This window comes from Pseudorasbora parva, chromosome 25, assembly GCF_024679245.1.
Source record: "Pseudorasbora parva isolate DD20220531a chromosome 25, ASM2467924v1, whole genome shotgun sequence".
NCBI lineage: Eukaryota > Metazoa > Chordata > Actinopteri > Cypriniformes > Gobionidae > Pseudorasbora > Pseudorasbora parva.
In genome coordinates this window covers 6,006,647-6,018,815 of record NC_090196.1, presented here as the reverse complement: position 1 = coordinate 6,018,815, position 12,169 = coordinate 6,006,647, and the positions used below count along the sequence as shown (strand labels likewise).

At 40.5% G+C, this 12,169-nt stretch overlaps 1 protein-coding gene across 2 annotated transcripts in view; it reads left to right on the top strand.

The window, feature by feature from the left end:
• The window catches only part of cpne8 (copine VIII), a 117,389-nt gene that overhangs the window by 48,790 nt on the left and 56,430 nt on the right, over positions 1-12,169 (top strand). For both annotated transcript variants that reach the window (XM_067435863.1, XM_067435865.1), the window contains exons 5-6: positions 10,001-10,040; positions 10,749-10,825. In XM_067435863.1, coding sequence (XP_067291964.1) covers positions 10,001-10,040; positions 10,749-10,825 — 117 coding nt within the window. The remainder of the gene's footprint in view (positions 1-10,000; positions 10,041-10,748; positions 10,826-12,169) is intronic.

Sequence of the window (12,169 nt, the reverse complement as noted above, 5' to 3'; positions counted from 1 at the left end):
CCCCACAAGCTCATCTTTGATGATACCAGCCCAAACCCATAGACAGTAAAAGAAATGGACGGAGCGTTCGCATTGATGTCAACGGCGAAAGAATGAAGTCAACCTAGGGGCACTCACTTCCTGATGGCTGAGTGAACTGCGCAGGCTCAGACTAAGCTTGACGACGTAGATGTGACGTGAGCCTCCTGTCTGACAGCTGTGAGTCTTCTAGTAGATGTGGAAAGCGAAATCTGAATCACGTTGTTTAAATATTTCCTCCCGTTGCTTTTGGCTCACTATGGGCTTCTCCCCATTCTTCCCCCTTGACTTTATCAGACTAGTCTCCAGGACATGTCTCCACGTCCCCCCGACTGTCTCATAGACAGTAAAAGATTGCCTGCGAGCATCTCCTCAGGTCTATACGGTAATTTCTCAACTGTGCGACAGGGTCGCGTTGGTTATGACGCAATCATTAGCCTATTTTTACAAAAACAGCTTCTGCGGGTGATAGTGTAAGATACAAGGTAATGGAGCCTTTTATACATTGTCGTGTTTCTTTAGAAATAAACAATGGACAAATGGAGTCTTTAAACGCCTCAGATGTAAAGTTATTCACTGTCAAAGTGACTCAAAAATGAATGGGAGTCAATGGGATGCTAACAGCAGGTGATGGCTTGGTTAGCAATGGCAGCCCCTGGGGATGGAACGCTTTCCGAGCGCTAGATTACCCCCTTGCCCAAACCAGTACTCCACCTCCACCTTGCTGGCGTCTGAGTCGGACTGGAGCTCTCTGCCCTTTACCAATCCAGCCACGGGCCCATCCATCTGGCCCATCAAGACTCACTCTCATTTCATCAGTCCATAAAACCTTAGAAAAATCAGTCTTGAGATATTTCTTGGCCCAGTCTTGACGGTTCAGCTTGTGTGTCTTGTTCAGTGGTGGTCGTCTTTCTGCCTTTCTTACCTTGGCCATGTCTCTGAGTATTGCACACCTTGTGCTTTTGGGCACTCCAGTGATGTTGCAGCTCTGAAATATGGCCAAACTGGTGGCAAGTGGCATCTTGGCAGCTGCACGCTTGACTTTTCTCAGTTCACGGGCAGTTATTTTGTGCCTTGGTTTTTCCACACGCTTCTTGCGACCCTGTTGACTATTTTGAATGAAACGCTTGATTGTTCGATGATCACGCTTCAGAAGCTTGGCTATTTTAAGACTGCTGTATCCCCCTGCAATATATCTCACTATTTTTGACTTTTCTGAGCCTGTCAAGTCCTTCTTTTGACCCATTTTGCCAAAGGAAAGGAAGTTGCCTAATAATTATGCACACCTGATATAGGGTGTTGATGTCATTAGACCACACCCCTTCTCATTACAGAGATGCACATCACCTAATATGCTTAATTGGTAGTAGGCTTTCCAGCCTATACCGCTTGGAGTAAGACAACATGCATAACGAGGATGAGGTGGTCAAAATACTCATTTGCCTAATAATTCTGCACTCCCTGTATATCGTTATGGGTGTCGGATGCATCAGAGAAGAGGAGATTCAAGACTTCCAAACAAAATTGGATTTATTCAAAACAAACTCAAAACAGCCCATCAAACCCCATTATCTAACCTGAGACCCGACCAAGACAGAGTGAACAGGGGAGAACTAAATACCAATGCTGCGTCCCAATTCGCCTACTTATACTACGTCCTAAAAGTATGTACTCTTTTTGTGAAGAAAAAGTATATACTTTTGAGTGTGTAGCAGAAAAGTATGCAAGCTTCGGGACATACTACTTCGCCATCTTTAACGGACTTTGTCGCTTAGTTACATGCATCCCGTCACCGTTTATCTGCCCTGTCAATCATCGTCAGATTCGTCACAGTTCAAATCCTCCACATTCGGTTTAATCTCCTACCGTATTGGAGAGAAATGTAGCCGCTCGTTGATCTGCCATGTGTGGGTCTTTGTGGGTCAGAGACTCTCCTCATGTGTTTGCAGTTTAAATATAATGATGTATTTAAAAGTTAATGGCCAATCGTGTCATTTCAAAAGTTCTCAATGCTGCTGCGGGTGAAATATAATGTGGACAACACTGAATAAATATATTTTTGTCAGGTTAAATACTGATAGTTGGTCACTCAAACCCCTTTATCTAAACTTCTCTACTTAACCGTCAAACTCGCACATCTGCCATGTTTGTAGTTTTTTAACGCTTTTTATCCGCATTTGTAGTTCTAATCGAATCCTCGTCCAACTCGCAATGGGTTGTGGGCAATATCAGCCGTTAGAGTGCACATCGATCCGTACTTCGAATTCGGACCGGAATTAGTAAACCATCCGGGAATCTTTGGATTACTCTTTTCAACATACTACGATTTGGGACAAACTAATTCTATTTTCAAATACTATTTAGGATGGATAGTATGCGAATTGGGACGCAGGGCAACACTGATGACTAACTAAATGAGGGGGACAGATGACAATGATGACAATTAACTAAACACAGATGAATGGGACTAAACTAATGAGGGTAACTATGACAACGGAAAAGTGGCGGGAAACAGAACAAAGGAACATGTGACAACTCAAAACAGGAAGTACAAGGAGAAAAACACAACCAAAACAGACCATATATATATATATATATATAATATTAAATGTTTCAACTTTGTCTTTTTAAGAAACTAAAATGATTTTTACTTGAATTGGAAATCTGTCCATGAAAAAAGTATTGTATTCGATGACTCGTTTGTCAATAATTGAAAACACACAGATTTCAACATTTAATCATTGCGAACAATTACACAGAGAGATTCAAAAGCTGCATTTTAATATATAGGAGACCTTTAATGCAGGCTTGTATGATTTCTCACACTACACACACACACACACACACACTGCCTGCAGGGTTTTTGGCTTGCTTCCGCTCAGTGAAGCACATTTTATACAGCAGTATCCCAGAAATTACATTTATGCATTATTCACCTCGGTCACACACACATGCACACGGTCAAACACACACTGCAGATCCTCCATTAGGGCATCTACACAGCATTAGAGCATCCACTCCATACGTACATTCATTACCTTTACAGATCATACACATGATGCACAAACATGAGTGTTTATTAACAGGTTAACAGAATTAACAGAATTGAACATCAGTGACGTGTGTGTGTGTGTGTGTGTGTGTGTGTGTGTGTGTGTGTGTGTGTGTGTGTGTGTGTGTGTCTGTGTGTGTGTGTGTGTCTGTGTGTGTGTGTGTGTGTGTGTGTTTGTGCAGTTGGTCAGTCATGTAGTCATCTCCCTGTTCTGATAGTATCATATTCATGATGTGACGTTTTGATGGATATGTCACATCTATCAGTGTGTGTACACCTGACTGACAGTTTACACCTGGTCCCTTCTCTGATGTGTGTGTGTGTATATATATATATATATATATATATATATATATATATATATGTATTTTTTTTTCATGATGATATATAGGGTATGCATCGGCGTCTCTTTCCCGCCGAAACATCCCCTCAGCCGGGGCTGGGTGGCAGAAGAGCTGCTGCGTGACTGGAATTAATGGAGGAAAACGCGAGTTGAGCAAACGATTATCAGTTTAAACTAAAGGTTGGGCTCGATATAGTGGCCCTTACAACTTACCAAAAATGTCAGTGATCCATGGATAATGACATGCAGTCAGGAACATGTTTTCCTCACATTTTTATGAGCCTGAAAATAGAATATTTATAAATGTCAGTCATCATATTTTTCGAGTGAATCCTGCATGTTATAAAAAAGTTTTATCCAAATTCTGAATATAGACCTATTAATAAAAAAATACCTAATTAGACAGCCTTTATCATCACTAAAAGCTGTCACTCATTCAAGAAACACAATCTCAGAAAGTTCCGCGATATTAGTCAGTGAAGCTGGTATACAACAAATCTCTTATTTTCCCAATGTCTGCACTTCCAGAGACGCGCGCGTGTGTGTTAACTGAACTCAGCGCCCGGACACACACTCGAGCGGTGAGTGGATTCCAAGTTCAACACCTGTGATTGGCCGACTGCGTGTAGAAATCTACAAACATGTCTGTGATTGGCGACATTATTCACCGAGGCGAAAACATGAAATCATTTGACGAGTGCAAATACAGTGGATCTTTTGCTAGCTCCCTCCCTTTCGCTAATAATATGCAAATAATAATATTATGAATTCTTACAGACAATTACATATCGTAGACAAGCAGTTATGGGCAGCGTGTCCCTCTTAAAGCAGAAGCAGGAGCAGGTTGGCAGTGGTTTGAGTGAGAAAATTACACGCTATTATCAAGTCCGTTTTAAGCTCGGAACAGTGATGTCCAGTGATATATATATATGTGTGTGTGTGTGTGTGTGTGTGTTCTCTATATATTTATACGCTTGAATCCTATATCTGTTTAGTAACCATGGAGATTTCTATTAGAAATGATCAGATCCTAATTTAAGAAGCAGGTTTCTGCTTTCTTCTGTGCAAATAATCTTCTGATTGATGAAACCATTTTTACCTTTTAAATTATAAAAAAGATAGAAAAACGCCTTAGAAACCCTCCAACCACCTACAAGCAACCATTTACAACAACTTTGCAGCTGTCTATCCAGAACCCATTTGCTACACCCAACACCAAGTTTGTCATTACCAAAGCAAAAATGCTTCAGGAATGGTTTGAGGAGCACAACAGAGAGTTTGAGGCGTTGACTTGGCCTCCAAATTCCCCAGATCTCAATCCAACATTATAAGCATTTTACTAATATTGTGTTAGTCCCCATGTATCTGCCAAAACAGCCCTGACCCGTCGAGACATGGACTCCACTAGACCCCTGAAGGTGTGCTGTGGTATCTGGCACCAAGATGTTAGCAGCAGATCCTTTAAGTCCTGTAAGTTGTGAGGTGGGGCCTCCGTGGATCGGACTTGTTTGTTCAGCACATCCCACAGATGCTCGATTGGATTGAGATTTCTGCTTTGGTTATGTCAAACTTGGTGTTGGGTGTAGCAAATGGGTTCTGGATAGACAGCTGCAAAATGGTTGTAAATGGTTGCTTGCTAGTCAAAATTAACGCTTTAATAACGCGTTAACGCAAATTCATTTTAACAGCACTAATTTTATTAACGCGTGATTAACGCAGCGAACATTTTCTGTTTGATCCGTAGTTGGAGAAATCAGCCATTGACGTAAAGGATGCAGCAGCAAACAGTAAAGGTGCCCTAGAAGGAGTTGAAACAATATGTTAAATTGTTCTCTGATATCTACATAGAGGGTATTTGGCTTATTTAAGGGCAAAAATGATCCAGATACAGTTTTACAGGTCCATTTACAACCATATAAATTGTCCCTAGGATGTAATCTCTGTTTTTGCCTTTTTTTACATTTACATTTATGCATTTGGCATACGCTTTTATCCAAAGCGACTTACATTGCATTCAAGGCACACATTTTTACATTATTGTCATTCCTTGTCATTTCTTATTTGGAAGAGTCATGAATTCAGTGAAGCGGCTCGTGAGTCCTGACCGTCCTGACAGAACACAGACCGACTGAAGGACACTTTAAGCAGAACATCTCAAATGGAGATTGATAAAATGCAGCTTACTTGTTTATTGGTGTTTTCAGATCATCTGCGCGCGAGAAAGAGCTCGCGTTCGTGCGGTTGCCAGATTTTAGTAATTAAATCCCCCAAACAGAGCTTTTCTGTGAAAGGAACACATCTAGTGTTTTACCTAAACATGTCCAATCTGGCAACCATATGCACGCGATCTCTCTGTCCATATTTTACCATATTTTCCATATTTTCCAGCTCTTAAAGGGGCCGCACTATATTCCAGCTCTTAAAGGGGCCACACTATATTCCAGCTCTTAAAGGGGCCGCACTATATTCCAGCTCTTAAAGGGGCCGCACTATATTCCAGCTCTTAAAGGGGCCGCACTATATTCCAGCTCTTAAAGGGGCCGCACTATATTCCAGCTCTTAAAGGGGCCACACTATATTCCAGCTCTTAAAGGGGCCGCACTATATTCCAGCTCTTAAAGGGGCCACACTATATTCCAGCTCTTAAAGGGGCCGCACTATATTCCAGCTCTTAAAGGGGCCGCACTATATTCCAGCTCTTAAAGGGGCCACACTATATTCCAGCTCTTAAAGGGGCCACACTCTATTCCTACTGGTGGAATATGGACCTCCTCCAGGTATGGTGTGATACTGGTGCACTCTCAGGTCCGAATGACAGCTTTCACATTACCAATTTTTCACAAAAACTCCCTTTATTTATTTTCTTAAAATGAGAGAAGTCATTGCTTATTCTGAATTTTTAAGCTTAGGCTTAAGAGACATAAACTAGTTATTTGAAAAACATCTGTGACCTTTGATACATGTCTAGATTAGAGTATTAAAAACTTAAAACATATTAATTTAAGGTACATTTAGAACTGATAAAAATGTGATTAAAGTGCGATTAATTGTGAGTTAACTCATGACAATATGCGATTAATCACGATTAAATCTTTCTTTTAATCGATTGACAGCCCATATATATATACTACTTTGTATAATTGTACACAGAGTTTCAGACACCATGTTTGATCAACTTATTGCTTCCCTACCCGTGTGACATAATTAAAGAACTTAGCAACTAAATACAACAACATAATTTATTAATATATTATATTAATAATAATAATATTTTCCACATTTGATACACTTTGTTGGCGACAAACAAATTATTCAGTTTAATCGGCATAGATAATATCCACAGCAACATCCAGCACAAGCCGAAAACCAAACCCCTGCAGACTGTGTAAGTGTGTGTGTGTGTGCGTGTGCGTGTGCGTGTGCGTGTGCGTGTGCGTGTGTGATAGATTCTTGACATTAAGATAGCACACAAACAACATCACAGCACAGCTAAAAGTAAAACATGTAGTATACTGACATGCTCTTGCCGAGGAGATTTGAGCATGAATGTTGGGTCAGGTAAAAGCATGTCTTGATCTCAGCGGTCTCTCCTGCGGGCTGGAAATATCCACACGTGCTGACGCTGCTCATTTTGCACAGCGGGAGGAAGAATAAGACAGACAGACAAAGAGAGAGACAGCCAAGAGTGTAGATTCATGCTGAGAGGAAAATAACATGTATCCCAACATGACAGATTTTTCCTCAAACATGTAGGTTGTTGCCACCCGCTGAGACTTCATTTAAGCTGCCGCTGAAACACTGGCCCGTGTTCATTCAGAATGTCACGAGAAAACAGAAGCAGTACCATACAGAAAACAAATAAAAAATGATTCAAAGGTAAAGTGTGCAATTTTTAGATGTTAAAATACTTTCAGCAAAAACAATGAATGATAGGAGGAGTGTCTGGGAAACATTACTGGTGCATGCTAAGCAGCTGAATTGCTTCATTTGTATAAAAAAAAAAATTAATAAAAATAAAACACACCTTTAAAACTGCAATTTATACTAGAATACAACTCTTCTACGATGAGCATAATCATTTATGAATTAAAACTAATTTTGATATTTTCGATAAATATCTGGTTAATTAAGCCGTCCTATTATCACAATAAAGAAAATAAAAAGCCTGAAAAGAAAACCTTAGTTTAAAAGTGATAGTTTTGATATAAAAGGTCATGGTAATTTAAAAATATCCTGTAATTTTCAGAGCTGAAAACTTTCTTGTTAGTCAAAGAAACGCTTTTATAGACACCAGGCCCAGAAAACGATCCTTTGCGCATCTTTACGTCATCGACCGACGAAACACCGCCTCTACAGCACGCGTCCTCCAGTAGCCCTGCCTACCCTGCCATGGAGCTGTGAATAAGATTCCTGGTTGTGGAAGAACACAGTCGCTGCATAAGCTTCCTTCAGATCCTAATATTAGGAATGAGTGGTTGAACTTTATTTGTAATGAAGTTCCAGCTGACGTGGGGAAGACCGTTTGTGTGTTCACTTCATTTCATTGCGGAATCGTTTGTAAACCAATCTCAGGTCGATGCTGGATTTGCAGACATTTGATATTTATTTCTTTAATTTCTTCTATATTGGATCCGACAGGAATGGTGCAACACACTTACGTGAGTAAAATGTGTTTTTATATGTAATAGTATTGCATTGTTATAGATCGGTTTGATTTATGTACGTGTCTAACAGAGCATACCTTTAGCATGCTGGACTCAGACATGTATGGGCCATTGCTCGCAAAAGCCCAATGTCCCAGGGCTGTGTGTTTTCCAGACAGGCTACCAAAACAGAAGCCAGTCAGCAGGCCGATTATTCTCATAATATTTCTTTCTTGTTTTGCTATTCTCTGTCTCTTGACTTGACATTTGAAGGGCACACGCACGTGTTTGTGTGTGTGTGCGCGCGGTTCGTGCTTATATCGACCGATCGTGCGGGCTATGTAATACAAAAATAATAGTCCAATCAATCGCGGGTGGATGAGAAATAAATCATTGTATTTGTTTGATAAAGACCTTTACGAGCCCTGTGATCGAGAGAATCATTCCGGTTGCTGCATTCAAAACAGCCCCTCCCTCATGTGAACTGAACTGACAGGGGAGCAGAAGCTCATTAAATATGCAAATCTTATCCAATCCTAGCCGTGGGCGTTTACTTAAAAAAAGTCTCCAGTGCGGCACGTCCATAAAAACCCAGCGTTCAGAAGAATGCCTCAAAACCAGTGCAGAAAATAGCCTATTACTTATTAGTTATGTTTTTTTGAATGTAAAAACCACACGAACATAATTAGTTGACCTCAGACAACAGTATAAACAAATAAAAAAGCCAGTTCATGACACCTTTAAAAAGTTCATGAAGAGATTGTAAAAGCAATCCATATGACGTGCTGCGTAACAAGAGAATGAACCTCATAGGTTCTTGCTGAAGCTCAAACTGCTGCGTAACATTCATTAAATTTCCTCACTACTAAATATTCTACAGTCAACTGTTAGTGGGATTATAACAAAGTGGAAGCGATTGAGAACAACAGAAACTCAGCCACGCAGTGGTAGGCCACGTAAAATCACAGAGCGGGGTCAGCGCATGCTGAGGGTCACAGTGCGCAGGAGTCGCCAACTTTCTGCAGAGTCAATAGCTACAGACCTCCACACTGCATGTGGCCTTCAGATGAGCTCAAAATCAGTGTGTAGAGCTTCATGGAATGGGTTTCCATGGCCGAGCAGCTCATCCAAGCCTTACATCACCAAGAGCAATGCAAAGCGTGGGATGCAGTGGAGTAAAGCAGCCGCCACTGGACTCTAGAGCAGAGACGTGTTCTCTGGAGTGACCAATCACGCTTCTCTGACTGGCAATCCAATGGACGAGTCTGGGTTTGGCAGTTGCCAGAAGAATGGTACTTGCCTGACTACATTGTTCCAAGTGTAAAGTTTGGTGGAGGTTGGGTTATGGAGTGAGGTTGTTTTTCAGGGGTTGGGCTTGGCCCCTTAGTTCCAGTGAAAGGAACTCTTAATGCTTCAGCATACCAAGACATTTTGGACAATTTCATACTCCTAACTTTCTGGCAACAGTTTGGGGACGGCCCCTTCCTGTCCCAACATGACTGCGCTCCAGTGCACAAAGCGTCGGTCCATAAAGACATGGATGAGTGAGTTTGGTGTGGAGGAACTTGACTGGCCTGCACAGAGTCCTGAGCTCAACCCGATAGATCACCTTTGGGATGAATTAGAGCGGAGACTGAGAGCCAGGCCTTCTCGTCCAACATCAGTGCCTGACCTCACAAATGGGCTTCTAGAAGAATGGTCAAAAAATTCCCATAAACACACTCCTAAACCTTGTTTCAAACTCTATTTCAGGCATTTAACCAAAAATTCATTTAAAAATCCTTTGTCTTTGGGCTGATGGTACTGGAAGTGCAAAGATGCAAACTTGTTTCCGTATTTTAATACTTTTTCCAGCAGCACTCTATCTGTTGGGTGTCACAGAAAAGACACATTTAATCTCTGTTTCATTCAGTGTCATTCACAGAGTTTTCCTTTTTTTTCTAGGTATGATCTTGACTCAAAGAGTGAAAACCTGTCCAAACATGTAAGTGTTTTGTTGTAAATGTAAAACTGATCGACGCTGTGTTTGTGTGCTGGTGGAATTTAAAGACTTTTTTTTGTTTTTTTTTGTTGTTACATTTATGTGTGTGGCCCTACATACTCCATGTTTTACCCAATTCATATTTTTTATTATTATTGTGATTTATTCAAGCATTTTGTGGGGTCAGAACCACGGGTCACTCAATATCCCAGAATGCACCTGTGGGATTGATGTTCAGAGATGCTGGGCACAGAAATGTTAATCAGCTCTCTCAGGAGATTGTCTGCTTTTTTCTATCCTGCCTTTCCATCTGCAAAACCTTTCTGCCACAACATTTTGCCCACACACAGCCTGTCATGAGCTTATCTAAAACAAGGCCATATTTTCATCCACATACTTGTTTTTTCTTGTTTTTTCTATGCCCCAGGAGTTGATTAGTACTGAAACATATGCATTAATTTTCTTTATTTCCCCTCACTAGTCATATTAAAACTGTGTCTGTATTTTTTACTTAACATTTTTTAATTTACTTTTATTAATTGTAAAATGCCTTAGTGTTTTACACACGCCAAGACTTTCAATTTACAGTGTTTCTTTTGTCTATTTGTGTATTTCATGTTGATAAATCAGGCACCTTATCTTTTACTCAGACAACAAACATCATGAAATGTGAATAAAGCTCCCATTCCTAACACGTGTATGTGTTTGCAGGACTTCCTGGGCCAGATGTACTGTACCCTGGGAGAGGTGGTGGGCTCTCTGGGAAGTCGTATGGAAAGACCACTCATGTAAGTCCTTTATTTGAGCTTCACTCTTCTCTGAAGCAACGTGAAATATGATTTCAATTGTCACCTCGCACTGCTATCTCAAAGGAGGACGTTTTCATATTAAATGTTCTGCATATATATTATGTCCTCTAGCTAAACTGCAAACAATCCTAATCAGAATCTGTTTTTCAAAACGACTCTCTCTGAAGTTACATAAAAACAAAAAAAAGAGAAAAACTGCACATCCAGTTGGTTTTCAATCATGTGAGCAAGGCTTTTACAGAACAGAGCTCCATTCAATAGAATCAAATTACAAATGTGCTGAATTAACTACTGGATTTTATTGTGAAAACTTTAGGATTCAAGCTTGTATGCTTTGAGGAGAGAGACTTTTACCCCTAGTTAAATTTGTAATGTGTATGTGGATTTACTTTCGTCCTCATTTAATCAGTCCTGCAGTGTGACGCCCCCACAAAAAAGATATGTTCTGAATTAATGAGCGTTAAATAAGCGTTGGTTGTTTGACTGGAACCGACTGTGTCAAAATAGCTGAATATTATCAAAAACAAAGCTGCACATTTCAAATTGTACACTTTTTCATGGACTCACATTATTGAGAGACTACATAGAATATTTGCCACTCCATAGGACTATTTGAAATGAACTGGTGAAGGGAAAGTCACATCCAAAATATACTTTCGGGACTTCGGGTTTGGCGATGTAAGAGAAGGCAGCAGTGACGAGTCCTCCCAGCCACACTCCCTTTAAACGTACTTTAAGGGTTAGTTCACCCAAAAATGTAAATTCTGTCATTTATTCCTCACCATTCATTCCTATATGTTGTTTGACACCCGTCAGACCTCCGTTCATCTTCAGAGACAGATGAAGATATTAGTGTTGAAATCCGATGGCTCAGAAAGGCCTTCATTGACACCAATGTCATTTCCTCTCTCAAGACCCATAAAGGCACTAAAGGCGTCGCTACAAAGCCCATCTCACTACAGCGGCTCTACAATCATTTAATGAAGACACGAGAATAGTTTCAATTTAAATCCAGTTTTACATTTCTCCCAGCGCTAGAGGCTCTGTTGCCACATATGTGACCAGTCACGGAAAGTGGGGACACAAGTCGGTTCTGGGGCATTTTGAGTTATTCACAGATTCTGAAAGTGTAGTCTCCAAGCTTTCCAACGATGTGTAACACATGGAAATCTGATAATATTTGGAGAAGTTATATCCATCTGAATTTAGGCCTTTAGAAAAGTGTAAATGAGAGAAAACAGCCTCTAAAGTTTAGTTCTCACCTGTTCTCACCTGCTGGGAGTGACAATAGGGCTCATTTACATCTCATTTAGATAAGCCACA